The sequence below is a fragment of the Denticeps clupeoides genome, chromosome 8 (genome assembly GCF_900700375.1).
Source record: "Denticeps clupeoides chromosome 8, fDenClu1.1, whole genome shotgun sequence".
In the NCBI taxonomy this organism is placed as follows: Eukaryota; Metazoa; Chordata; class Actinopteri; order Clupeiformes; family Denticipitidae; genus Denticeps; species Denticeps clupeoides.
Genome location: NC_041714.1, coordinates 10,679,832 through 10,707,107, shown reverse-complemented (window position 1 = coordinate 10,707,107; position 27,276 = coordinate 10,679,832). Strand labels below are relative to the sequence as shown.

At 42.0% G+C, this 27,276-nt stretch overlaps 1 protein-coding gene across 2 annotated transcripts; it reads left to right on the top strand.

Moving 5' to 3' along the window:
- The first annotated feature begins 288 nt into the window (after nucleotides 1–288).
- On the top strand, nucleotides 289–26,081 carry efemp1 (EGF containing fibulin extracellular matrix protein 1). Of its 2 annotated transcripts, XM_028990123.1 has the most exons (11): nucleotides 289–396; nucleotides 699–785; nucleotides 1,005–1,050; nucleotides 1,150–1,398; nucleotides 20,468–20,590; nucleotides 21,082–21,201; nucleotides 22,427–22,546; nucleotides 22,653–22,772; nucleotides 23,384–23,507; nucleotides 23,621–23,813; nucleotides 24,571–26,081. In XM_028990123.1, exons 2-11 carry the CDS (start codon nucleotides 708–710, stop codon nucleotides 24,730–24,732), a joined length of 1,335 nt encoding a protein of 444 aa, XP_028845956.1. In that variant the 5' UTR covers nucleotides 289–396; nucleotides 699–707; the 3' UTR covers nucleotides 24,733–26,081. The 2 variants fall into 2 exon arrangements, with proteins under 2 accessions (XP_028845956.1, XP_028845957.1); XM_028990124.1 differs by lacking the exons at nucleotides 20,468–20,590; nucleotides 21,082–21,201.
- The last annotated feature ends 1,195 nt before the right edge of the window (nucleotides 26,082–27,276 follow it).

The following is a 27,276-nucleotide window of genomic DNA, read 5'->3' as shown; positions in this document are numbered from 1 at the left end:
ACTGTGTATGTGACAAATAAAAGTTGAATATGTAAAGGCTAGTGAGTTAGTGAGAGAGTGCACGGTCCACAGATTTAAATACACATCTATTTTAACATTTTAATGAGCTGATTGATTTAATAACCGAGTAGTAAGCTTAATCCAGTGTGTTGGCGGTGGTGCGAGCAGCCTGGTCCGTGCAGCGGCCGGCCAGCAGGGGGCGACGTTCCCCCGCGCCCGGATAGAGAGAGACCGGGGGGAGACGGGCCGACAGCGAGCAACCTGTCGGCGGCGCCGCCTCCCGCATTCCTCCCGCACCGCATGTTCGCCGCGGCTCGTCGCGCTGCAGTCTCACACGGCTCGACCGAAGGCTCCTGAAGCATCGCCGGGACCGCCTCACCGACGCCTGGAGCGCAGGTAACGCCGCGTCGCTTCTTCAATTAAGCAGCGTTCTGCGCTCACAAGTGTAGTTCGTTCTTAATTGACCTTTAATTAACGCAAATTAAGGGTCAGAGTGGTCAAAAAAAAAAGAAACATGTGCATGGCGGGTCATTCATAGGAGTGAACCAAAAGTTAGTATAAAACGCGCGTTAATTGCGTTAGAAACAAGAACGGCGCCGGCTTAACACGCGATCGCCGTGGACCGGAGCCAGCGGACAGCTCAGTTCCTCCGACGCCGAGTGATCTCTCTGCTTCCCCACCCCCTGCGTGTCTTCCAGACCATCACAATGCGCGGAATCTGCCTGGTAATTGCAGTGTTCACCTGCGCCGTCTCCCAAGACGCCGAGGAGCCCGTTTCCTACACGGCAAGTGGCCCCGAAAGTATAGGCATGCAGCAATAACAAGCGATTAATAACTCTGGGAGACACCCGCGCGTCTGCGTTATAATTATGGGAGAACCTTTAAAAAAAAAAAAAAAAAAAAAAAGAAAGAAAGAAAGAAGAAGGTTAATAACAACTGGTGCTGCTGCTGCGCCTTTGTGTCTAATCAATGCCTGTCGTGCGTTCTTTCTTCTACACAAACAGTGCACTGATGGGTACGAGTTTGATCCAGTCCACCAACTGTGTAAAGGTAAGGGAGGGCGAGATTTAAACAGATTGAACATTTTGCTGGGTTTTTTTTTTTTTTTTTTTAATCTAATTGGTCCCCGTCTCTGCGATCTCTTTTCAGACATAAACGAATGTTTTATTGTGGCCGATGCCTGCAAAGGGGGCATGAAGTGCATCAACCACTATGGGGGTTACCTGTGCCTGCCGCAGAACGCCCAGATCATTGTCACCAACGGGGACGAGTCCGAAACGCCCGCCGAGCCCAATCCCCCGCCCAGGACGCAGCCCCACCACCGAGTGGTGCCGGGCGGAGCCAGGCCGGCGCGCTGTATGCCGGGCTTCAGCTTGGACGAGCAGAACCTGTGCAGAGGTGAGAGGAGTTGTCTGTGTCTGTTCCAGAGCTGCCACTGTCCTCCTCTGTCGTTTTGTGTTTTTCATTTGCTCAGTAACCGAGCACATATTAAGGAACCTGAGCCATGTGACGCAAACCATCATGGACCTAGCAGCGACAGTCATAAAACGATGATCAAAGTGGTCATATCCCTTTCACCTCAGTTCACATGAAAAATCCAACATCAGTGTCGACGGCGTCAGGTTCTGTGGTGACATAAGACTGAAAAGCAAAAATCAAGTCATAAAGTGTGGCGTGCATTGCCAACATAACATTGGTACACGATATGGCCATTAATTAAAGGGTACAGTGGTAAGGCCATGCCAGTTGGAACGCCAGCTCTCTTAAGCACTGATTATAGCAAATAGCAAATATCCCAGTTTAGCATTGTGTACTCTGGTACCTTCACGTTTCTTGTATGTGTTGATTCTGTGCATCATGGGATTGGCATGAGAATTTTACGTTGGCCTTATTACGGTATGGGTAGTTTTCTTTTGGTCCGTGCTCAGTTTTTGCAAACACGAACATGCTTTTTTCCGAGAAATGAGAAAATGTATTTTAGCAAAACCAATTCATGCAGAATATGGGGGGGGAGGACCCTCATGGGAAACCCTCATGGGAAACCCTCATGGGAAACCCTCATGGGAAACCCTCTCATTGTAAGTATGATATAAGCGGTCTTCAGGAAATGTAAAATGTGGATCGATGCCATGTATTCTCCCTTTGGCCCTCTTGTCGACTGTTAGCACTTCATAGATTACAGTCACAAGTCAGTAACTGCGGGAAATGCTGTGCTCATATCTTAATTGCTTACAGACGAGGCAACTTCATAACTTTCCAGTTCAGTGGCACTTCTGTCTGTACCACGGTAGAGTACAAGTCGAGGCAGTATACGAGCATGTGTGAGAGTGTCCTGTTAAAGGCACTTTTTTTATTACCAAACATCACACTGCGGGGGTCCTGACCCAAACAGCTCTCCGTGGGCCTCTCTGGAGTGATGTCAGGATGTGTGTGTAGGTGTGTGTGCGCGATAAAGAGCGAGGAGTGTGAGCTCCCCTCGGACCACTTTTACACAAGGCTTTGACTGGATTAAAGGACCAATGTGATGAGTCACATCCAGGCACATCACTCGCTCCATTACTTACCATTCTCCACTTCTGCCTGAGAGGAGCAACCTCCACCCCCTCCTGCGTCCTCCTCCCACTCTGGTTCTTATGTTTCTCTTTTCACTCTTCCCACAAATCCTCTGTTGCTTCTGAGTAATTTTGCTGTGTTCAGGGCACCACGAAAGCTGCTGTGAGTTGGATCACCCAACCCAGCTTTTGCCAGCTATGGATGAGTTGCGCATCAGAGGGGAACCGTCAACGCCCTCTGGGCCTGCTGAGAAGGCAGAAATATATTATATAAGAATGATGTTCTTAAAAGTCATCAGTTCCATTTTTATGAGTTCAAAATTTGGCAATCAACATCTAAAAAGCAGCAGTTTCTGGAAAGAAAGGTGGTGATTGGTGGTCCAGTGCCAAAATAAAATTAATATGAAACTGCAGTAAATCTGACCAATCAAGTACCATTCTACTACTTAGGCCTTATCAGGACTCTTAGTTTTGCAACTCAAAATCTATAGAAACCGAATGAGAATTGCCGGTGTCTTCCTCTTGTAAGTCGCATTGGATAAAAGCGTCTGCTAAGTAAAGTCAGTGGTGGAGGAAGTACTGAAGCTTAGTACTTAAGTAAAAGTACAAGTAACCTGCAAAACATGTACTCAAGTAAAAGTAGAAGTGCTACATCAACAATCTTACTTAAGTAAAAGTCCTAAGTACTTACTTTAAAGTATTTTTTTAATAAAAGTGCTCACACAATGGTTTGTCTCAACATCTGGGGTGTGCCATTTTGTAAAAGCATAGTACATATACTGATTTATGTCTGTACTGATGTCATTGCTCGTAATAATTACAAGCAATTATACAGTATATGTGTATTAGAAAGTTTGGTGTGCTTATTGTGCGTGCACTCTGCAATACTGTGTGTACCATTGAATTATGTGGATGACAAGTTATCTACTAGGTATTACCCACTAATATACCATTAAGATAAACCAATCAGGACATGATATATATTTAAATCATTTATGCACTTGCAAAACTATTCAACACTTCTGTTAAGAGCAGTAAAAGGGAAACACAACAGTAACCAAACCCCAGTGGTGGGGTGGTGCTCTCAAGAATATGGCAGTATGAGTGGCATTGCGAGCCCTTTAATCAACTTTGTATCACCAGCACATTCTGTTCAACAAGAGTTGCTTTCCAAAGTCCTTTACCCTGGCTTGCTTTCCAAAGTCCTTTACCCTAGCGCAACTGTGAAACTAGTAAATACAAAATTTATGTTCCAATGATTGCAGAAAAGCAAAAAACATTGGCCTAATAATGGATAACACAAAACTTAGTCAATACAAAGTGCATATGTTAGAATGAGAAACAACAAAGGACCTTGAACATAAAATTTGACTGTTGGCTGGGGTGTGGCTCTTAAGAATATGCCAGTATAAATGCTATTCAGAGCCCTGATCAACCTAGCATTATCAATACTTTTGTTTTTGTTTTTTCTTTAACAAAACAAAAGTCTATATGAAAAACAGATGTAATTGTAAATCTGGTCAACGATCTATTGATTGCAGAAAAAACAATATTGTGTAACTCAACACTTACAATACAAATACAAAAGGCAGATCTTAGAATAAGAAACTTAAAATGAAGGACCATCAAATGAAAACTTTACCACTGGCCAGGCAATCAAAGGTCAGAGGATGAAAATGCCTCTCTCACGAACATGAGAGTATAAGTGCCATTTGGTGCCCTTATAAGCACAGCATTACCAGTGCTTTGTTCATTTACATTTACATTTACAGCATTTATCAGATGCCCTTATCCAGAGCGACTTACAATCAGTAGTTACAGGGACAGTCTCCCTGGATCAACTTAGGGTTAAGTGTCTTGCTCAGGGACACAATGGTAGTAAGTGGGATTCAAACCCGGGTCTTCTGGTTCATAGGCGAGTGTGTTACCCATTAGGCTACTACCACCCATTTCAACAAGAGATGGTGCTCAAAGTTATTTGACCCTAGCCTGCCTGTTTTCGCAGAAAAGATGTGCCCCGCTGTACTAAACAGTCTTTCACATGCTGCAGATGCAGGCAATGGTGTGTTGAGCTTGAGGGACAAATTGAAAACTGTGGGCACCGACTTTAGAGTATCTATGGAGGCAGCCGAGTTGGCAAGGTAGGCATCCAGCTGTCTTGTGGTTTCTTGGACGTTTCCCTTCATATGGCCAAAGAAGTCCTCCTCCTCTGACCCAGAATGACTATCTGGTGATGAGGCTTGGTACTCCTACAAGTGACTCTTGATGTAGTCCATGCCTACATAACAACAACCCAAACACAGAATACAGGAACCATTAAGCTTATATGAAGAGTACTGTATTTCTCTCTAATCTTGTAAAAACCATAATTATCACTTTGGAATTTCCTATGATCTCCTAGTTGCAACAACATATTTTTAGATGAACTGGCAGGATCAGAAAAGGTTATTTGCAAGGTTTCCTTATCAATTAAACACTTGCCAATGAAATAAATGATTTAAATTCCTTACCCAACCTTAGCAAATCCTCATTGCTTGTCCACGATGTGCGAAACTTCGGAAGTAAAATTGCAGCAGCAATGAGTTCAGGGTCAGTAAGCATGTCACCTAACCGCCGCTGTATTCCTTCTTGAAGGCCAGAGACCAGTGGCTGGCAGAGCTTGGATGGCTTTTGGAGGCGGTCCAGCTTCACAGTCAGGACGGTTATAGTTGGTAACAGCCATCCCATGTGGACATCCACCTCTGCCTGCAACATGTTGGCTGCCTTGGATACAGGGTTCATGGTTGATGCATATTCTGTCAAGAAAGCAAGTTCTGCAGGGCTGAACCCGTAATACACAGTATTGGAATATGCAGAATGTCAACAAGTGATATAAGGAATTTGTCACACACCTAGATATACATAATGTTATTAAACACATCATTTAACAAACTATTTTTAATTATTTCAGATTGTGTCTGCAATTTGTGGCCTGTCAGCATAGATATGAAAGAGACATGACTGATATGCTTATTGTGTTCTAAATAATTATAGGCTATAATACTGCAGTTCAATTAAACGAGGTGTAAATGATTAGTGAACTACAATATTATGGCACACAATCCATAGCCAACCATATCATAACTGTGCATCTGCTCCAAGTCAAACTTACATGGGGACTTTTAAGTGCAATGGTCACTGCTCTGACAGTTCCTTCCCCACTTTCTCAAAATATCCTCAGTAGCCGCTCAACTGCAAGGAAGAGAGAGTTCCATCTGGTATTAACTGGACAGATGAGTTGCAGTTTGCACTCCCTTTCAATAACCTCTGCAGCGATAGATGAGCGGGCACTCTTATTCCAAAGAGCTGAGCACTTGGCAAATACTTCCTGTACACAACATTTGATTCAGCTTTTTTAGCATCCACAGTTGAGATCAAATTCAAAGAATGACAAGCACAACGGTGATGTTTTGGGAGTTGATATTCAGAGCACTCATCTTCTTCCTCCATCAAAGCCTCAACTTCAACACCCTCTGTCTCCTCTTCTGGATCATCTTCTGTCCTTTACATTTTCCCTCTCTTCTTCAGTTGAACTTCCTTCATCTTCACATGCAAAAACTCCGAAGGCCTTAAAAAAAAAAAGTTTGAGGCATTATCTGTCGTGGTCCTAACAATTTTTTCACGGATGCTGTATTCTGTATGAATGTCATTGAGAGTACTGGCTAGCATGTCATAAGTATGTGCCCCTTTCAGCCTTTTGCAAGCCAGAGCAACAGACTGTCTTTCTGTTATCTTTTCAGGTTATCTGAATCGATCCAGTGGGCAGTAACCCCAATGAAGCTTTGCCTATGAGCTGGCCAACAGTCTGTAGTTGTGGCGATGTATTTAGCAGTCTGCATTGCATTCTTCTCTCCGTCTTTCATTCGCTTTGTGTGCTTATCTATTCTCTCTCTCAATGTTGTACGTGACATGACTGTGTAATCTGGGTGATTATGCTGCATTCAATTAACGAACCCAGGCTGTTCTACTACACCAAAAGGGTGCAAACCCTGGACAATAAAGTTGACCACCGCAAAGTCCATGGTCTTCTGAGAGGCTTTGGTGTTGTCAAGTTTACGCTGCTTTATCGAAGAACCCTCACCAGCAGACGATGTTCCCCTCTTTTTAGTTGCAGTTGCAGCTGGACCAGTGTTGTGCATGAACGCATTCAATGAACGGCGTTCATCGAACGCGTTCCTAATGTTCGTGAACGCTGAACTGAACGAATCAGCTTACAAATTATGAACGTGAACGTGAGTGACGTTCACTCTGGCGAGACTGAACGCCTCTCACGTTTTAATGTTTGCTGGTTACAGGCTAGCATGGCTGGTGCTTCGAGTCCGGACGCCTTGCAGAAGCAGTTTGTTTACATTTCACTAGTTGGATAAGGTTAAAAAACGGACTGAAAGACAGCAGGTGTTACTGATTGTTTACTTTCTGTTCTTTTCTGAGCACTTTATAAGATGTCTGAATATTGCGTTTTAGTTAACATTTCGTGTTAATGTTGACTGAATAAAATGTCCATATACAGTATACCTGTCAGCATAACACGATGTGTTGCTTATGTGATAAGATCTATTCTCAACCTCAAAATTGTTTTTTAATGTAACATATCTGTGATTGTTCAGTTGTATGACAGATAGAAGGAGAATACTGAAGGAGGTTCAGATAGAATGACGTTGTATTGAAAATGTTAAAAAATGTGAAAAAGAAAAAACTAAAGAACGAACGTGAACTAGTTCATTTTTTGAGCTGTGAACTTGGTTAAAAATTTTAAAAAAATTAACTATGAACGTGAACTAGTTCTTTTTCAGTGTGAACTGGCACAACACTGAGCTGGACATTATGCTAGCAAAGTCATTAAGCTATCTTCTCTGAGCTAATAAACCAGTTTTATCCCACCACAGTGTTCAAAAAAATAATGAAGCTACACTGGTGTGATTTTTATACTATTTCTGTATGTCAACATACATTTTGCTAGATAATAGTATCATAACATGTCATAACATACCCAAAAGCATAGCATACCATAGCATAGCTTACCTCTAGATGTTTTTTCAAATTTGAAGGGGAGTTTTTAAATGCCAACAATTCTTTATGTTGAGGCAGGCATGGGATGCAAAGAAATCGCAAGGACTCATTCTTCGCTCCTTTGTCCTCAAATAAATTTCTTAAACACGGCCAAGGATTTCTGCAGGGCTCGTGTTCACGCTCAGTTGATGCAGGCTCTGGGTCCATGTTGAATGTCTCGTCTTCTTGAAATCAAGCCGGTCTACCAGCTCGTGCTGCGAACTGATGCGTTCTCTGCCATCATTGGAGATAATAAAGTCGGATTGGTAGGAAATGGCAAACAACGCCAGAACGCAATATGGCTAACTGATTTTTTCATGCAAGATTTTGAGGAAATTGTGTTCTTAAAATGTAACGAGTAACGGCATAAATTGTTGAAATGTAGTGGAGTAGAAATTACAGATAATTGCCGCAAAATGTAATGGAGTAAAATAAAAAGTATGCATTATTATTTTTACTTAAGTAAAGTACAGATACGTAAAAATGTACTTAAGTACAGTAACGAAGTACAAATACTTTGTTACATTCCACCACTGAGTAAAGTAAAGTAAAGTACCCCCCCTCTATGAGCATGTTTGGTTTAGTTTCAGATGTTGATTTTTGCAATACTATTGGTGAGGACATCAAGGCCATTAGACAGTGTTTCATCCATACAAAGACCCTGTGTCCTCATATGGAGACATTACATTTAGGCTTCCTGTGCCCATAATATCCCATTCTGTCCAATTTAAACCTGTTGTCCTCATTCAGTGACCGTTGTTTGTCCTCTAGTGGTCAGAGAAGAACTAGACACAAAACATAAAGGACACGAGATGGCAGCTATAAAACCTGCTGTTTTTTTTTTTCTATGGTGCCTGCAGAAAAGTAGACAAGCTGCTAATGCTCATCTAATTTGAAACTTGTGAATTTGTACTTAAAAGTATCTTCAAAACAGTACTTTCATTACTTTTTTTTTTTTGTTATAAATTAAAGTAATAAAAAAATCATTCCGAATAAAAGCTTGAGTCTCAGAATAACCAAATACAATTTGCCTCTAAGGTTAGTGATTATGTTACTAGGCTACTAGTCTACTAGGGTGGTAGTAGCCAAGTGGGTAAGACACTCGCCTATGAACCAGAAGACCCAGGTTCAAATCCCACTTACTACCATTGTGTCCCTGAGCAAGACACTTAACCCTAAGTTGCTCCAGGGGGGGACTGTCCCTGTAACTACTGGTTGTAAGTTGCTCTGGATAAGGGCGTGTGATAAATGCTGTAAATGTAAATGTTGTATTAATGAAATATGTTTTAAATTGTGTAGCTTTGTGGTTGTGCGAGTTTGATCGTCGACACTGTTTCTAGTGAAAACCTATATGCTTCAACCTCCACGTCACCTGCATCTACTGTTAGCTGGTACTCTAAACTGGTGTTGAGTTATGGAGACTCAGGGGAATTTATTCTTGTTAAAATTGCTAGTGGCAACCTTCTCTTGATTGATTTATTGGTAAACTGACACTCAGGCCTCCCATTCAATATGCCAGATTGATCTAGATCACAAATGTGGTTATTGGGTTTGGAGACCAATTATCAAGAAACAAAAAATCACTATGCTGAGTAGAAAGATCCAAAAGTGCTTGCCCAAACATTAATTTTGAGTGCTTTAAGCAAAAACATTCAGGTTTTTAGAAATAACAGAGTGCAGTAATTTGCCTTGATTTCCTACCAAATCTATCTTCATTAAGACCATGTTTCCTTTGGAAGGGTTTTCCCCAGCTCCTGCGACTGTTTAACACGGCATATTTACTGCTTAGTTTGCTCAGAGTAGAGAAACTCTTGGTCGTCATCCATAAATGTAACCCTGTGGTATCGAATAGTGCTTACGGCATGCTTACTGGTCATCCTGGAAATCTGGAGTGGGCGCCGCCTCCCACCTGACAGTGTTGTGTTGTTTTAGTGACACAGGCGGTGAGTGTGTCACCTCTGTGGCTGCTGATGGTGGCTACCAGACTGTGTGATGTATAAACGACCGTTTTGTAGCTGAACACGCATGAAGTCACTCTTCCTCATCAAGGATTAAGTCACTCTTGCCCTAGAATTTGGGCTCATTTTTCAAAATGCTCTTGTGGTCACCTGTGCCAATGAAATATGTAAGTGAATGAGCCATTATTTGTTTTTTTGCAATTAGCTTTTTTTTATTTTGATATTTGCATAATTCCTGCTTTTGTTTATTTTGGAAGGAGACTAAAGCCATAACTCATACGGGCATGAGTCAGGCCGGCGTATATATATTACCATCACATGAATGAAACCCTTTAACTGGTTCACATGAAGTCATATGCACTCACTTGCCACTTCATTTGAAACATCCAACTTAAAGCTATGCTCTATTTGATCCATCTAAATGATTAATATGCTTAAAATAACATGCTGTGGGTACATTATTGGCCACCTATTGCCTTCGTTCATTGGCATGATTAGTCTGGGACCCCCGGAGATTAGACCCCAGGAGATTGGCAGGGTAGGTGGTTTTGAGTGGTGTACCTCTTTTCAACCCGGTTATGACACTATGCAGTGCAAATGTTGACACATGAGTGTGTTGATAGAATTTTGCAGTTCTTGTAAATGATCGTGTCTCTTAACCTTTGTGCATCCCAGGTTTTTAATTTCTGGAGCCTTCGTTAATTTTGAATGGGCCGGACATGATAGGGCATGATCAAAGGTAGTTGCATAACATCTGACAACCTCTGGTAATGCTACCCATCGCTATGGCTCAAGCCCTGTTTAGGCACGATTCATAAACAATGTTTGGAACGCTCTGGAAACTTTGCCTACAAAGGACCTTAAGCTGTGAGGCATGGCAAAAAAGTGTACATGTTTCCGTGTTCAACCTCTTCATACCGAGCTGACATTTTTCTGGGAGTGTGCATCCGTCTTGGATGAACATTTCTGGAATGTTCGTGGTAGATTTGTTTTTCCATTAGCTACTTTTGTTTTTGGAGAAATTACCTTGTATGATAAGCATCAGATCGATCCATAATCAGCAGGAATGTTGCACTCATAACCAAAAGCAGAACTGCCAACAGTGGAAACACAGGGAGCATTTGGCTGGCTTCTCATCAGAGTTCACCATCTGATTTGATTCAGAAATTTGCGGACACCTCCTGGCCACAATGACAGAATGCATCCTAGGATTTTTTTTAAGCAAAGGCAGTGACAGTTCATACAATTTTTTTATTATACACAGCATCTCAGCGAAATGGAACAGAGCAGGAAATCACATGTCATCTGTGTTTATTTCCCACCAAAAGCATCCAGAAAGGCTGTTGGTGAAAAAGAAAGATGTTTTTGGTACCAGAAAAAAACCTGGAAAGCTGAAATATTTTCCTTAACATGTGCCATGTTATAACACAAATTACCATCAGATAATTACTAAGATTAGTAAGACAGCAAATTTGTCTGGCTTTCATGGTTTTAGCTTAAATCATATACTGAACTATGCCTAGAGCCATACAACCACACTGCAACCACAATTAATGTAGTCAAAGTGAAATGTTTGTTTCAACACATGGGCAGCATTCCAAGTGCTCATCTTGAATTCCACAATTCATGTCACTACGGAGCAGGGCTGCAGTGTCACTCCCCGTTCACCTTAATCACTCAGCACATTAACTGCTTAAAGTGGGCATGCAGGATTCTGTTTTCACATTTCACATTCGTGAGCTGACTCCTCAGACCATTCATTTACACAAAATACGGTGCATCCAGAACATATTCACAGCATATAACTTGTTCGTCATTCTGTTGTGTTACAGCCTTATTCCAAAGTGGATTGAATAATTTTTCTTCAGAATTCTACACACAACAACCCACAATGACAACGTGAACAATTGTTTTAAAAATAAAAAGACTAAGAAATCACATTTACATAAAAAAGTGATTCTCTTTCCGGATGCACTGTGTGTGTGTGTGTGTGTGTATGTATTCAAAAAAAAAATGAAATGTGTGGGTGGTATCTTGGTGGTGTTTACATTAGAAGTTTGTTCATATGAAGTGAAGCTCCTTAACACTAAAGCAATGATCGCAGGTAGAAGAGGGTTCCAGCTGCTTCCTGTCCTGTTGTGCTTTGAACTGTTGGTATTTTCACTGACACCATTATGGAAATGGTCTGAAGCATATATGGTTACTAAGACAGTCGGTCCAATAAAAAATTATTATAAGACATGTATGGGAAAGAGGCTCAGATGGGAAGTGATGGGGAGATGATCTGGTATTTATTTATTTCATAAAATGGAAATGTTAATTGCTTTCATTTTCACAGTAGTTCAGTCAGGCACCTTTTTTTTTCCTATTCAGATTTGTTGGACTTTGTTATTTGTGAAATTTGTAGTTCCCTCGTAAGCATGGCCTCGTAAGCATGGCCATCCTGCTGTGCCCCGGCATTAGTGCTGTTCATCTCCACGATTCCTCACCCTCCTTCCTGGCATTTCCCTGGCAGCAGTGTGTTAGCTCTGACTACCCTGGCATTCCTCTCCTCACTGCACACTGACCGTAGATGGCATGTGTTTTTAAGAGCCATCAGTCATGGAAGGGCACTGCGTCTCTGCAAGGCCGGCTCATCAGGAGCTTGTCTGAGTGATGGTTGGGTGGAAAAAGTTAGGCGAAATTTAGATGGACATTTCAGCATCTTGAGCCTGGCTCATCACAAACTCACCTTGCCTCCTTACTGGCATGGGAGAGAGAATGTATTTTTCAGTGAGACATGTAGCTGCAGGAATGAGAAATGTGTTTTAGAAACCTTTGACGTATGACGTCTGAAGCACTATTGACTTCTAAATGAATTTACACCGTTGCCAGATCAGAGCAGGAATGCGTGAATGAAGACATCCCTAAATGACAGCTTCTTCATTAATGCTGTTTCAGTGTTATTGTTATAGACAAATCCTGAGTAAAGGCTCTGTTGTTTTGAGTTTGCCTTACTACCTTGTTCAGTCTGTAAGATGTAAGCATGAACTTATGAACACTAATACTCCATTAAAATGCAGCAAGACCTCTACAGGTGACTAAATAACCGAGGCTACCTGAAACCCTAGGATGAAAATGAGCAGAAGCGCATTTGTGATGAAAGATGTGGAAAAGGTTCTGAATTGTTTATAGATCAGTAATCATATTTGCACATTTTCATGATACTTACCAAGTCTTTTTTTAACATCCCTGTTCCTGATTTTGAATGCATGCATGGTGAATATAACTCAATATAATATATTATGGTAACTGGTGAATATGAATGGAAATAATTCATGTTTTTGTCGTAGAATAAATGTTTACAAAATTCTACAGTAGATCTTCATTAGGTTTTACCTTTAAATCTTGGTCTTGTGGTGGTTTTATATTTGTAAATTTACATACATATGCATTTTACAGAGGACCCCTCAAAGACATCATACGTCTTTATAGTGACCTTTACTATGTTTAAATGTGTAACAGGGTTGTAGTAGCCTATGAACAGAAGACCCAGGTTCAAATCCCCCTAATTACCATTGTGTCTCTGAGCAAGACACTTAACTCTAAGTTGCTCCACTTAACTCTAATTTGCTGTCCCTGTAATAGCTGATGAATGAAATATTCTTATTAAATACTTTGTTCTTTATATAGAATGTACTGACAATAAAATCACACTAAAATTATTGATGGAAATTAAATTAATCAACCCATGGAGATCTGGATTTGGAGTCATAAAATTAAGTCAACAAAATTAAAGTGGAAAAAACACTACAGGTTGATCCAAAATGAAGCTCAGTAGTGTGTTCTCACGTGCCTGCATGACCTCCCTACAATGCCTGGGCATGCTCTTGATCATTTCTCTCCTCTCAGACCTGGACTAAAGCATCCGCCAACTCCTGGACAGTCTGTGGTGCAACGTGGTGTTGGTAGATGGAGCGAGACATTATGTCCCAGATGTGCTCAATTGGATTCAGGTCTGGGGAACGGGCAGTGCAGTCCATAGCATCAGTGCCTTCATCTTGCAGGAACTGACTTCCAGCCACATGAGGTCTAGCATTGCAATTGCATTGCAGCACCAGCAAATGATCTCACAAGGAGTCTGAGGATCTCATCTTGGTACCTAATGGCAGACAGGCTACCTCTGGCAAGCACATGTAGGGCTGTGTCCCCCCCCAAAGAAATGCCACTCCACAGTGTGCTCAGTGTGAACCTGCGTTCATGTGTGAAGAGCACAGGGCACCAGTGACGAATTTGGCAATCTTGGTGTTCTCTGGCAAATCCCAAACGTGCTGCATGGTGTTGGGCTGTAAGCACAACCTCCACCTGTGGACGTCGTGCCTTTATATCTCCCTCATGGAGTCAGTTTCTGATTGATTGAGCAGACACATGCACATTTGTGGCCTGCTGGTGGTCATTTTGCAGGGCTCTGGCAGTGCTCCTCCTGTTCCTCCTTGCACAAAGGCGGAGGTAGCAGCTCTGCTGCCTGGTTGTTGCCCTCCTAGGGCCTCCTCCACATCTCCTGATGTACTGGCTTGTCTCCAGGTAGCGCCTCCATGCCATGGACACTACAATGACACAGCAAACCTTCGCATTGATGTGCCATCCTGGATGAGCTGCACTACCTGAGCCACTTGTGTGGGTTGTAGACTCCGTCTCATGCTACCACCAGAGTGAAAGCACCACAAAAACATAAGCCAGACAGCATAGGAAGTGAGAAGTGGTCTGTTGTCACCTCCTGCAGAACCACGCCTTTAATGGGGATGTCTTGCTTATTTCCTATTGCACAACAGCATGTAAAAATTGATTGTCAATTAGTGTTGCTTCCTAAGTGGGCAGTTTGCTTTCATAGAAGAGTGATTGACTTTGAGTTACATTGTGTTATTTAAATGTTCCCTTTATTTTCCCTATTTTTTTAACGTAATACATGCATTTAGGCTTGAGGCACATTATTCCCCTGGGCCCTATGTATGACAGGTGTATAGATTGAATATTGTGATATAGATTGAATATTGTAAAAATTTAATAGATAGTTAACTTCAAACAGTCTCCCCCACAGAATTTCCAGGGTTTACATTATCTAATAAATAGAACCAAACAGAGAAACTATCCAATGATATGACTCAAGTAGTTTTTTGGATGGGGTCCTGCTTTCCATTACAATGGTTCAGCAAAAACAAAAACCAAATGCCCTGGTGTGGTAATGTGTCATCTCCACATTAATGGTGGCAAAAAGAACATCGTACTCAGCTGCAGACAAATAATGTTTGCTGGGGACTTGAGGGATCACAGAAATGCAGCATGTTTTCCTTATCTGTCATAATTGTTGGAGCACACTCACACAGTCTTGTGTACAACACACATATCGGAAATCAAGTATTTTAAATAAATGTAAGTGGTAAAATGAAGTACGTCTGCCATTACATGGTTTTAGGATTTTTTCCAAGGACATTAATACTTTCTCACACAGGCACAGCTTCTTCCATGGACACATAGATATCAAGTATTTCTTGATGTTCTGAAGATGAATCAGACCAAATTGCAACACGACCTCTTATTTCACTCCTACGCGCATCAAGCAGACAAATCCACATACACACACCAGAAAACGAACGGATTTTCTTTCCGTATTTCATTGTGCATATATACATTGATGATGTATATATATCGTCATGTCTTATAATGTGCGAGTGTGTGTGTGAGCCTGGCGCTGCGCCGCTTTAACTGACTGCAGCTGTTGCAGCAGTAGGACAGTTCGCTGCGGTGCACCTGGCTGCACAGCGCAGCGGTCCCATCAGAGAGCCCATTACAGGTCCACTGCGAGGTTACGGCCGCCGGGAGCCCCACACTTTGAGCCGCGGCCAGCCTGCTCCTTCATCCCCACCCCCCCCAGGCCATTAGAAATAATGCTGCGGAAAAAGCTCCGAAGCGAGATAGAGAGATCAAAAGCACAGAGGGAAACGGTCCATAAATCTGTTTGCCTGTATTCCTCAACACCATTCTTCCAGAAACTATTATCGTAATTTCATTTTGTTTTTCCCCCCATGGAGTGGACAAGTGTAAAGTTAGCAGTGTGCTTTCATCCTCTCTTTAAAAGAGAATATTAAAGGAAAAAACATGAATTAATCACTTCATTACTCTGTGAAAAAGAAGAACAGAAATCACTTTGAGAAGGAATCACTGCTCGTTGATTCCATATGGAAGTGATCTACGTAATCCAGAACACCTCCAGTAGTTGTCCAGAGAGGTTGTGCTTTCTTTGGGGTTCGGGCCATTCTTGGTTTAGTTTTATTGGCCATGCTTGGGGCTCGGTAGCGACCGAGAAACACAATGAGTGAAACCGTTTGGTCCTTTGGCGCAAGTGCGCTCGGTGTGGAACCAGGTGCTGTACGAGAAGCGGGCCTACTGTTTAACCTCCGGGGGGTTTTCTTTCACAGCTGCCCGTCACACTCAGATAAATGATAAGGCGCCTCGTCGTGTTCTTGAATCCGCTGCTGAATTTTAACAGGCCCTTTTCCCAGTGTTTTGCCAGATCGCCGCCCCACCCCTGGGCCAGAAAACTGTAATTTGGGCCTGTCAGCATGACAGACCACTTACTATTGTGCTGGACCAGCAAAAAAGGACACGTCTTACGTTCAAGGCTGCCACGCAAAAACCGTGAAACGTACAGAAACAACGGAGTGGTCAGGCCGAAGGCCTGACCACTCCGCACAATATGACGTATTGTTTATTTTGGTAGGTCGTACGGCCCGCCCACAAATCGGGTTCAAAGTGTAAAAAGTACCGTTTACTATCGTGCTGGGAACACGTTTTTGGCTCCCTGTGACCAGCCGTAAAAGCTAGAGACACGGGAGTCGAGGCGAGGCCGAAGGCCTCGCCGAGACACACAATCTGACATATTGGATGTGTTGCTACCAGCAACAGTGGTCAGGAAAACATGGGACATAGGGAAGAAGGGCAAAAAGGCCATGTCTCGCATTTGTGGCTGCCACGCTAAGGCCGTCAGACGCACAAAAAAAACGGAGAGGTCAGGCCGAAGGCCTGACCTCTCCGCACAAAATGACATATTGATTGCTTGTTTGGGGACTACAGGAGGGCCACAAATTGTGATCAAAACATTAAAAGTGTGAAAAAATTTGGTTTCTTAAGATTTGCGAACAAACGCTTCACAGCACACACACAAGTCTCATATCAAATCGTGCGGCTTGTCGTTACGCACGGTTTGACGTATGGCTCGGCTCGGCCGGATTTACGGTCCGCGCGCAATTCGCCAAAAAGCGTTTTCGGAACGCGTTTATTATCCTAGTCCAAAATTGGACTTTTTTGGACTTTGTGTCCAGATGGTTTGACATAGAAAAAAGTTTTTAATGGTGTCTCGTAGATCTCATCAAGACTGATGTTTTGACGTATGGTTTATCTATGTCTGATTTACGGATCATTGACAAATTTGAAAAAACAAAAAAGTGTCAATGGAAAAAAAAAAACTTTATTTTTTTTATTATTATTATTATTATTTCAGACTTTTTCGGCACTTAATGCGGGTCGTACCGAAGCACGCACACCGGCGTGCTATATATCAAAAATTAGTACTATATTGTGTGAGGTGTGCTATTACTTTTATAAGCGATCGGACTGGGCGTGGCCGAGCTATTAACGCTCAAACAGGGTCATTTTCCCATTAGAATGCATTGAATGCTAATTTTAGCATTGGTAGCATTGGTAAAATGGGGCCCCTTTTAAGTGGTACTGCTACTGTGTCATTGCCAGCAAAGGGGGTCCTACAAGGGGTACTGATACAGCAGCAGCGACAGCACTGTGATTCAATGGCAGGTTAAACCAGCAGCTTCATTAGGATGACAATCATCCACATTATTAAGACCCCCTGGTCCTTTGGCTGCTTTATTAGGGACATTGTCCAAACATCACCAAATCTAACATGACTCATCTCGGCCACACCCTGTTAGCGGTTTTGATGTTAGCATTAGCATGCTAACATGCTAATTTTTAAACATGCTCCAAACGTCACCAAATTTACAGTGACGCATCTCGGCCACGCCCTGTTACCATTTTTGATGTTAGCGTTAGCATGCTAACATGCTAATTGTTAAACATGCTCCAAACATCACCAAATTTAACGTCACGCATCTTGGACACGCCCTGTTAGCGTTTCTGATGTTAGCATGCTAGCATTAGCATGCTAACATGCTAATTTTTAAACATGCTCCAAATGTCACCAAATTTACAGTGACGCATCTCGGCCACGCCCTGTTACCGTTTTTGATGTTAGCGTTAGCATGCTAACATGCTAATTGTTAAACATGCTCCAAACATCACCAAATTTAACGTCACGCATCTTGGACACGCCCTGTTAGCGTTTCTGATGTTAGCATGCTAGCATTAGCATGCTAACATGCTAATTTTTAAACATGCTCCAAACGTCACCAAATTTCATGTGAAGCACCTTGGCCAAGCCCTGTTAGCATTTTTGATGTTACCATGCCCGCGCTCCTACGAAAAACGCCCGGACAGGCCCATCAAAATTTCCCCTGGAATTTTGGCTTCTAGAGTTAACGTTACTATTGTGTTTTTCCACATTTCGGCAATTAATGCGGGTCGTACCGAAGCACGCACACTGGCTTGCTGCATATAAAAAATTAGTATTATATTGTGTGAGGTGTGCTATTACTTTTATAAGCGATCAGACTGGGCGTGGCCGAGTTATTAACGCTCAAACATTCAATGCATTTCTAATGGAAAGAATTAAATCCTACAGAATAAGACTATAACTGTCCTTCAACACAATCAAAAAGCTGCCACTTCATTTTGAATCATGCTCTTATGGCAACATCCTTCTTGGCCACGCCCTGTTAGCATTTTTGACGTTAGCATGCTAGCTTTAGAATGTTAAAATGCTCATTTTTCAACATCTTTCAAACATCACGACTGCATGGGTGTGCCTGACCCATCGGCCATTTTAATAGGACCGCCCGCTCTTAAAGTTGACACCAGTTCAGGAGGCTACACCCGCGGCTGTGACCAATGCCCGGACAGGCCCATCAAAATTTCTCTTGGAATTTTGGCTTCTAGTTGCGATTAATATTGTTACTGGAAGCGGTGTCGTTACAAGGGGCTTTGAAAAGGCGAGGGGACAAGTGCAGAGTGCATGAGTCAGTAAGCAAGAGGGGAGGAGGGACACTCTTCACTTTTTCCACAAACATTCCCGGGGGTCCGGCTCACGCTACCACTGCCTCCCCCGTGGTCGGTGGCCAAACGAGAGGTCAGCCCAGGTTTGTAAAGTGGAAGTAGAGTGGGGCTGTGGGGTTTGTTTACTTAAACTGCAGGCTCCAGGTGGGGCAAGCAGCCAGAGTGACATAATCCTTGCATTGTGTGTGTGTGTGTGTGTGTGTGTGTGTGTTCCACAGTTCTCTGTCCTGAAGGAACTTTCAGAAGCGCCCAGGCATCATTGCCGTGTGAAGCTCTGACAGAAACATTTGTATTTTTTAACCCCCACTCATATCAATAGGGGGCACGGAGGATGGTGCATCAGTTATGTGTGTGCTGTACATTCGCTGCCGACCACCCTCAAAACATAAACTCTTGAGGGCAGTAATCATGTGTAAGCCTAAAAAAACCCCTCCAGAAGAGGCCCTGCTGACTTCAAAGTAGCATTTGTCATAAAAGTCAGAGAGACCTGGAGAAGGCGAGGCGGGCAGAGAGAAGGAGAGAGAACCTGCACGCTGAGGAGAACATATGGTTGTTTAAAAATGCTCCATTTTTCCCCTCCTCAGTAATAACTCCAAAACAGCATCAACCCAAAATTTAGTGGCCCCTGAGCAGTCTTCTTTTAAATGCAACCATAAGGAATAATGTGCTTAGTATGTGATCCGTCCTGGCTTGAGGACAAGAGTAGTGCTGCAGAGGAAAGCACAGGTACTTCATCAGTCAGCTTCAAAGATAAGATAATATTAGGATTCATTATTTCACTAGACTGTTTAGATGTCTAAACCATGGTATGTTTTAACAGGATTTAGATATTAAGAAAAGGTTCAGAAAACCAAAAGCTGGTTTGCAAAACATTTCACACAACATTGTCAGGAACATTAGCAATTCCAGGATGGCAACAATATTATACTAAATATTAAAATATGTAAATACATAAGTTCATTTTAACATACAGTATATACAGTAAGCCATGTCATTTTCCATGATCAAATAAGAAATTTCAGTGATAAATGACTGGTTCTGACTTAAAATTGACAGTATTGACATAGCAGCGTTCTGATGTGTTGTCCACTTTAATATCGGGCCTTTCACTGATATTCTGAGAACATTACTCCTGCATCCCATCAAGGATGGGACGGTTGAAGTTCAGCGGAGGAGTATCCATGTGAGGAGTATCCATGTGATCTAGCAATCTAAAATACAGTGTTAGATCTACATTTGCTTTTTTTATAGCTTCACATACTAAGATACAGAGTCATTTGGATGGGTTTCACTTCATCTTGTGAGGAGTATCCATGTGATCTAGCAATCTAAAATACAGTGTTAGATCTACATTTGCTTTTTTTATAGCTTCACATACTAAGATACAGAGTCATTTGGATGGGTTTCACTGAGTACAGGTTTGCATGTTGAACATTCTATCCTACGGCCAACGATCCAACAATCACTTCAGCTCTCAGCCAACCTGCTTCAGCTGCTCTTAAACACATTCTTATATCCATCTTCCACTCTTCTCCTCCTCTGTCCTCCTCTCTTCTACACTAGACTCTTGGGTTATAGACCGAGAGACCTCTTCTGTGACATGTCCAGGCTATACCTCAAACTTGTTTGACCTTTTCCTTCTTTCAGATATTGACGAATGTGCCACTGGCCAACACACATGCAGCTCTGATCAGACCTGCTACAACACCAGAGGCTCCTACACCTGCTCATGCTTGCCAGGCTACCAGAAAATTCGTAATGAATGTGTGGGTAGGTGCATGATTGTTCAATGTTCTAAACTTGAATTAGAAGTTATGTTGTAGATGCTCTAAAGCATGTGTCAAACTTGCGGCCCGTGGGCCAGATTAGTATTATGACTCAGTGATATGATAATACACAACTACAGATCCCATAATGCAGCACACACTTTGCTGACAAATGGAGTTTGCATGCCGCTTTGGTGACTTTAAAGCCCAAACAAAAAATTTCAAGCTGCTTCACAACCCATTTGCCTTCGACGTGGAAAGATTCAGCTGCAGTGTGAAAATTACTATCGCTTAGAGATAGATGGTCAATATCAATATCTTTGAGATACCTGACTTAGATCATTATATCTAGCACCTACCATGTAAGCCTGTATAATGTCTACACCAACTTGGTTCATTGCTTTTTAATATGTTTTTGTAACAGAATGCGCATGCATAATAATATGCTATTCATATGTAATCTTTTATTTATTGCGGATGTGTATCATCCCATAGATAGAGACGAGTGTGCCACATCACACTACTGCATGCACACCTGTGTAAACACTCCTGGCTCCTACTACTGTGAGTGTAATGCTGGATACCAGCTGGCCAACAACAGCCACAACTGCATGGGTGAGTGTCCTGGCTTATCCTCCTGCATGCTGCAACATCCCCATGCAGTGTCAAGGTGTCAGGGGAGAGATGAATTGTGTGTACAATACTCAGCACTTGCCAAAGGTCCCATTTTGCCCCACAAGGTCCTGTCCGAAATTGGGATTTCTCCACATGCTCGCTCTCTCTTTCTCTCTCGCCTTCAAAAACAAGAGCAGCTGTGGAGAATCGGCTCTCACTAGAGACTTGAGTTTTTCTGTGGGATTTGTTTACTCTCCAAGGATATCCTTGCTCTACATGTGTCTTGGCTCAGTTCTCTCTGAGATCCTTTAATTATGCTGTAGAGTGGAAGGAAGTGGTGTCAGAGAGAGCTGTTAGGCCGCTGCTGATGCAGGTGTGATTGTTTGTCCCTGTGTCATCCATTGTCACAGCCTGTTGTTAATTATAAAGTTCATCTTGTGCAACACGATCAGCCACAACATTAAAACCACCTCCCTCAGACTCTGTAGGCTTCCGCTTATTCGACAAAAACAGTTCAGATCTATTGAGACATGGATTCAAAAGAAGCTCCATTAGTGTCACAGTCTGTCTGTCTACTCCACACACATGTCTACATGAAGCCCATATAAGAGCTCATCCTGTTTCTTGCTGTCATGTGATGTGTGTTGCCTTGTTCTTTCTCCCTTTTGTTCCACTTAGTATTAATAAGATACAAGTATAAACTGAATTTAGATCGGGGCGGGTTGGAGACCAACTTTCTGACATGTTCTTCAAACCATGTTCTTGAACAATTTTGCAGCATTTCAGGACGCATTATCTTCCACTTTAGGTAGATGTTGTGTTCACACAATTACATAGCACAATGGTGGACAGTTTTGCAGATGCTCTGACCCAATTGTCCAGTAGTCACAGTTAATACTAGGGATGATCAGTGAACATATAAGTCAGCTGTCAATTGTTAGGAATACATGTATGCACTATATTCATATTGATACTGTAAGTAATTACAGAGAATAATTGCTGTATTAACTGATGTGGCATCATTCCCAAATAATAGTCAAATAATAATAAAAATGTATATGTACCTGAAAATTGAACTATGCACCTGTTTCAAATTTATCACAATCACACACTTGCTTTAAGCACTTGTGTATGTTCCTTTACAAATGATTACCTGATTAGAGTTAGATCATATTATAGCAGATAACTAGTAACCTGCCTTATGTGTGTGTGTGTATTTTTGTAGATGTGGATGAATGCGAGACCAGTAATGCCTGTGAACATCAGTGCTTCAATCTCATGGGCTCATACATTTGCCAGTGTGACCAGGGCTATGAGCTGGCATCAGATTCAGTCACCTGTATAGGTAAACGTCTATAAGAATTTTCTAATTAATCACTTTATAACATCTTTATCTTTACATTTTCAACTGCAAATATGCAAATATACTCTTGTGTGTGTCCTTTCTCCAGACATTGACGAATGTGCCTTCTCTCGCTACATGTGTCAGTATCTGTGCATCAACAGCCCAGGCGGATATTCCTGCACCTGCCCAGAGGGATATCAGCTCCAGGGAACAAGAATGTGTCAGGGTACTGGCCGCCTGCTCCTCACTGAAATACGAGCCCCACTGCGCTGCAGCCCCGAGCTGCCCTCCAGAAGCGTGAGAGGCGGGGTCCTTCATGCACATTGAGATATATAGCGGAATATGGGCTTGCGCCTTCAACCAAACTGTCATGGAAAGAATTCTGGGGTTAGGCAATGCAAACAAGCCGGTGCTGTATCACCCCCTTTTAAGTTCCCTTTTTGGAAGGTTAATGTTTGCACGTGTGTGTTTTGCACCCTGATTTAGTTCTGGACATCAAACGCCACGGCTGTTATTTTTTGCCCGGTTTCCATTTCAGGTGAACGCCTCTTTGGGCCTTAAAGCTCCCTTGAATGAATCCTGGCTGTTGTGTCCAAAATATCTCTGTGGTCTGCTCATGGCCCTCGTGCTTTAACTGTGCTTTAGTGGAGATCTGGAGCTTACTGGTGTTGTGGAATGAGGGGTATCCCTTGTGCAAGACTTCTGTAGTTTCCATGGTGACAGTGGCTTTCGGTGTTTGTTTTGTTCCTGTTGCTCATGCCAAGTTTTATGCTGTCAATAAGTGTCACGTTGTGCACTAGAATAACAGAAACTCTCTGTTCTGCTCTGTCCTCACAGACGTTAATGAGTGTGAAACAGGTCACAACTGTGCAGAGGATCAGACGTGCTGGAATTATTATGGAGGCTTTCGCTGCTATCCCAGAAACCCCTGCCAGGAGCCGTACGTCAGGACCTCTGAAAGGTGCGAGTGAGCCACCAGCATGGGCACACGGACGCCAGTCACATGCTGGCCATGATGTAAAAATGTAAACCAGACACACTCAGCAGGCTTCATATAAAGCGTTTTCTTTTCAGCCGGTGCGTCTGTTCCTCCCCGAGTGTGTGTCGGGGCATGCCTCAGTCCATAGTGTACAAATACATGAACATCTACTCAGACCGCACCGTGCCAGCTGAAATCTTCCAGATCCAGGCCACCACCATCTACCCAAACACACAAAACACCTTCAGGATCAAATCTGGCAATGATGGAGGGGACTTTTTCCTCAGGGTAAGGATTCCTACAGTTCTTGTATAAATATAATATAATATAACTATTAATCAGATTAATTACTTGACGCGAGTGGAAAAGATTAGGTAATTAAATGGATTCATGTGACGAATCCTAATGGTTGTAAATTGAGTTAATATTAAATTCATAAATACATACAATCTTAGATTTTTTTGCCCATGTTTTGCCCTTCACTAGATTATCCAGTTCCTCCAGGGTTTTGGGAGATTGTTGCAGCCTAAAATTCATGATTTCATAGCAGTTGTGAAGTTTGTTTTTTTTAACACTGATATTTCATGATAATAATAAAAATAATAAGATTTTTCTCTCTTTTTTGTATAATTAAAAAGGCAACATCAACTGTTCAGTTGCGTTTGTGGTGACATATAAAAGCAAACATTGACATGATTTTTAAATGATCAGCTGCTTTTTATGAAATTGAACTACAACTCCCTTCTTGCTGGTCTATCTCATGATTAATTTCACCTATTACTGTCGGTCAGAATTGTGGATAGTGTTTACAGTGATTAGAACAAAGGTCTTGCAGAATTCCCTGCAGTTGGCTAAATAAGTGTTAATTTTTTAAAAACCTTTGGAATCCAGTGATGTTATGTAAATAGGACTGACAGGACATATTTAGCAGAAACCCAAGTTCTCAAACCTTTTCACACCTCCTGTACAGTGGCCTTCTATGATGTATGACTTCATAAACTTAATTACCTAACCACCTTCTGCTCTGTCTTCCCAACCTGCACAGCGCGTCAGTAATGTTAGTGCAATGCTAGTCCTGACCAAGTCACTCAGCGGACCTCTAGAACTGATTCTGGACCTGGAGATGATCACATATCACACCATGATGAACTACCGGTCCAGCTCCATACTACGACTCACCATCGTCGTGGGACCCTACGCCTTCTAGTGGTCACATGTGCCATTTCAGTACATGTAAAGCACTGCCTGTTCGTTCCTCTATGTCAGTTGCAAGCAGCAATGCCAAGTCGGCATGCTTCCTTGCAGGTAGAGAGCACCTCAGTGATCCCAAAGGTGAACCTTGAATTTCCTTTTCGTACCTAATTCTGAGGTTCAGCCCTCCTATGCAAAACACCCCCACTCCGCATGCTTCATAATGAAAAAAAGGATATATGCCCTGAAACAGTCCCTGCACTGCAGTTAGCCATCGGCTTTAATATATCACTTATATCATTTCCAAAAAGACCAATGCTGTCAAGCACTATGCTTTTGTATCTAAGAGCGATGACTTCTATTATATGTAGGCTAGTTTAGTTGCCAAGGTGTGTCTTAGTGCTCACCATTATCATGCAAGCTACATTTTACGTAACACGCTTTTATGTAACAGCCGGATCGGCGATATGAGAATGAATCTTTTGGTGAGGCAGCTATATCCCTGAAACCTGGGGTCTCACCTAAGACGGGAAGATGCCTGTTTTTCAGGCAGGGGCTGATTTCCGTCCTTACGGGATCAGCATGCGTGTCGGAGAGTGCACTTAACAAGGGAGGTGTTCAAATGCTATAGCCAAGGAAAAACTCATGCATGTGCTTGGGGATTTGAGATCAGAGGGCGCATGAATGGCGTCAGCGAGTGACCCGGTGAGGTGTTGATGTGGCCGCATGATGCCACTTTAATAAGCACAGGTTACTTTAATTTCTTTTCTTGTTTTTTTTTTCAGTAAGTAGTCTCTGTGGCAATAAAGGCAATAATGGCTGAGGAAACGATGGCAGTGCCACATCTTGGCAGGATTTTTTTGGGCAAAGCGAATCATTACGGTCCAAAGAAACTGTTGATCATCGTAGAGCCGAGGCAATAAAAAAAAAACGTCAAAATCCTACCTTGTTAAACTTGCCAGCGTTGTCTAAAATATTGAATATCAGACTGTAAATGCAGTGTATGCCACTAAAGTATGATAACTTGCACTCTCTTTAGTGGTCCTTGATTCCTTAAGCACTTTTTGCAGTGGTATTTATAGAGCACTGATTTTTCTTGTAATATTTTTTTTTCATTTGATGTTCTTCTAGCCTTCAAAGTGAAGCTACACATTTTTGATTTATTTAGATGACTGTATGCTTATGCTCATGATTATAATTCATTACAATTTTTCTCGAGACATTGTAGAAGTAGATGTCCTAGACAGATCCAAGAAATCTTTTATACATTTTTATAAATGTTGATACATTCAAAATGTTTTCTGTCTTTATTTAATTTTTACATGTAACCAGTGTATAGACAATAAATTCATTTTTTTAACATTCTTTTTTTGGTGTTTTATGCCATGTGCATTTGATAGCCTTGGTCTGAGTTCTGTCTTTGTGGAATTAGCATGTCCTCCCCATGTTTGTACGAGTTTGCTGTGGTCACCCAATTGCTATAACCTTATTGCCAAGTATGTATATTACTTACACATAATTCTCAGGGTTCATATAACCCATGAATGTTCTGCAGCGTGAAACTGTTCATGGTCAGCAGGAGAGCTGCATGTGAAGATGGACCCTTGTGTTTTTTCTCAGGAAAGACCAGAGCCAGTTGTTACTCAATCATCATGTCTTGCAGAGATCCTCCAAGGAACCCTCAGAGGTATTGCATGATGCTTCCTATGTCACTGAGCTCTTAACCCTGCTCTGAATATCTGCTGAGCAGGCATGATTCAACACCTCTGAGACAGTGCTCCTCTCCTACTCTCCATGGATAAGGAAGAGTACATTCTCTGCTAGAAGCACATCCTACAACACACATTTTTAGGGATATGCTCATGTTTTCCGACGATTATGTGTAAAAAAATAGTACCCTGAGGAATTGGACAACATTGGAAGGCATAATAAGAGATCTTCGTCATTTTCAACCTCAATTAAACCCTAAAATAATTATAATGTACTTTTTATTTGTATGCATCCCTGTTGAAGTGATGAGATAAAATCACAATTAGCTAAAAGAAAATCTATAATTTTAATAAACTAATAAAAACTAGTAACCTCACTGACTTATGCTATTTGGAAAAATTTTAATTTTTTTAGAAACAAGAATAGTTTTGATTTGTCTTGAAAAATAAGTGTGAAAACATGTTTTTTGTGTACTTCCTTTGATCTGGTGTGAACTGATGCATTAAGATGACTTACTTTTGGCAGACTGACAGCTGGCAATCCGTTTTAAGTGGTGTTCACACTGACCAGTGTGGGCTGGAAGAGGCCATCTGAAGTTTCAGTATATTTACTTTAGCACAAATTAGGATGGAAAAAAATAACTTACTGTGAGGTTGGCAATTCCTGTTTGTGTGATGAACTTTCCAGTAAATGTTTCAACTTGACATCTGTTCCGTTAAAAAAAAAACAGAAAAAGATAAAAATCATATGATAAATCACTTCATGAATACTTAAGAAGTGGAGTGTGAAAGTGCATACACATTGATAGGTCCCTGTATTGACAGACACAGCTATGCATAGAGCTTAACAT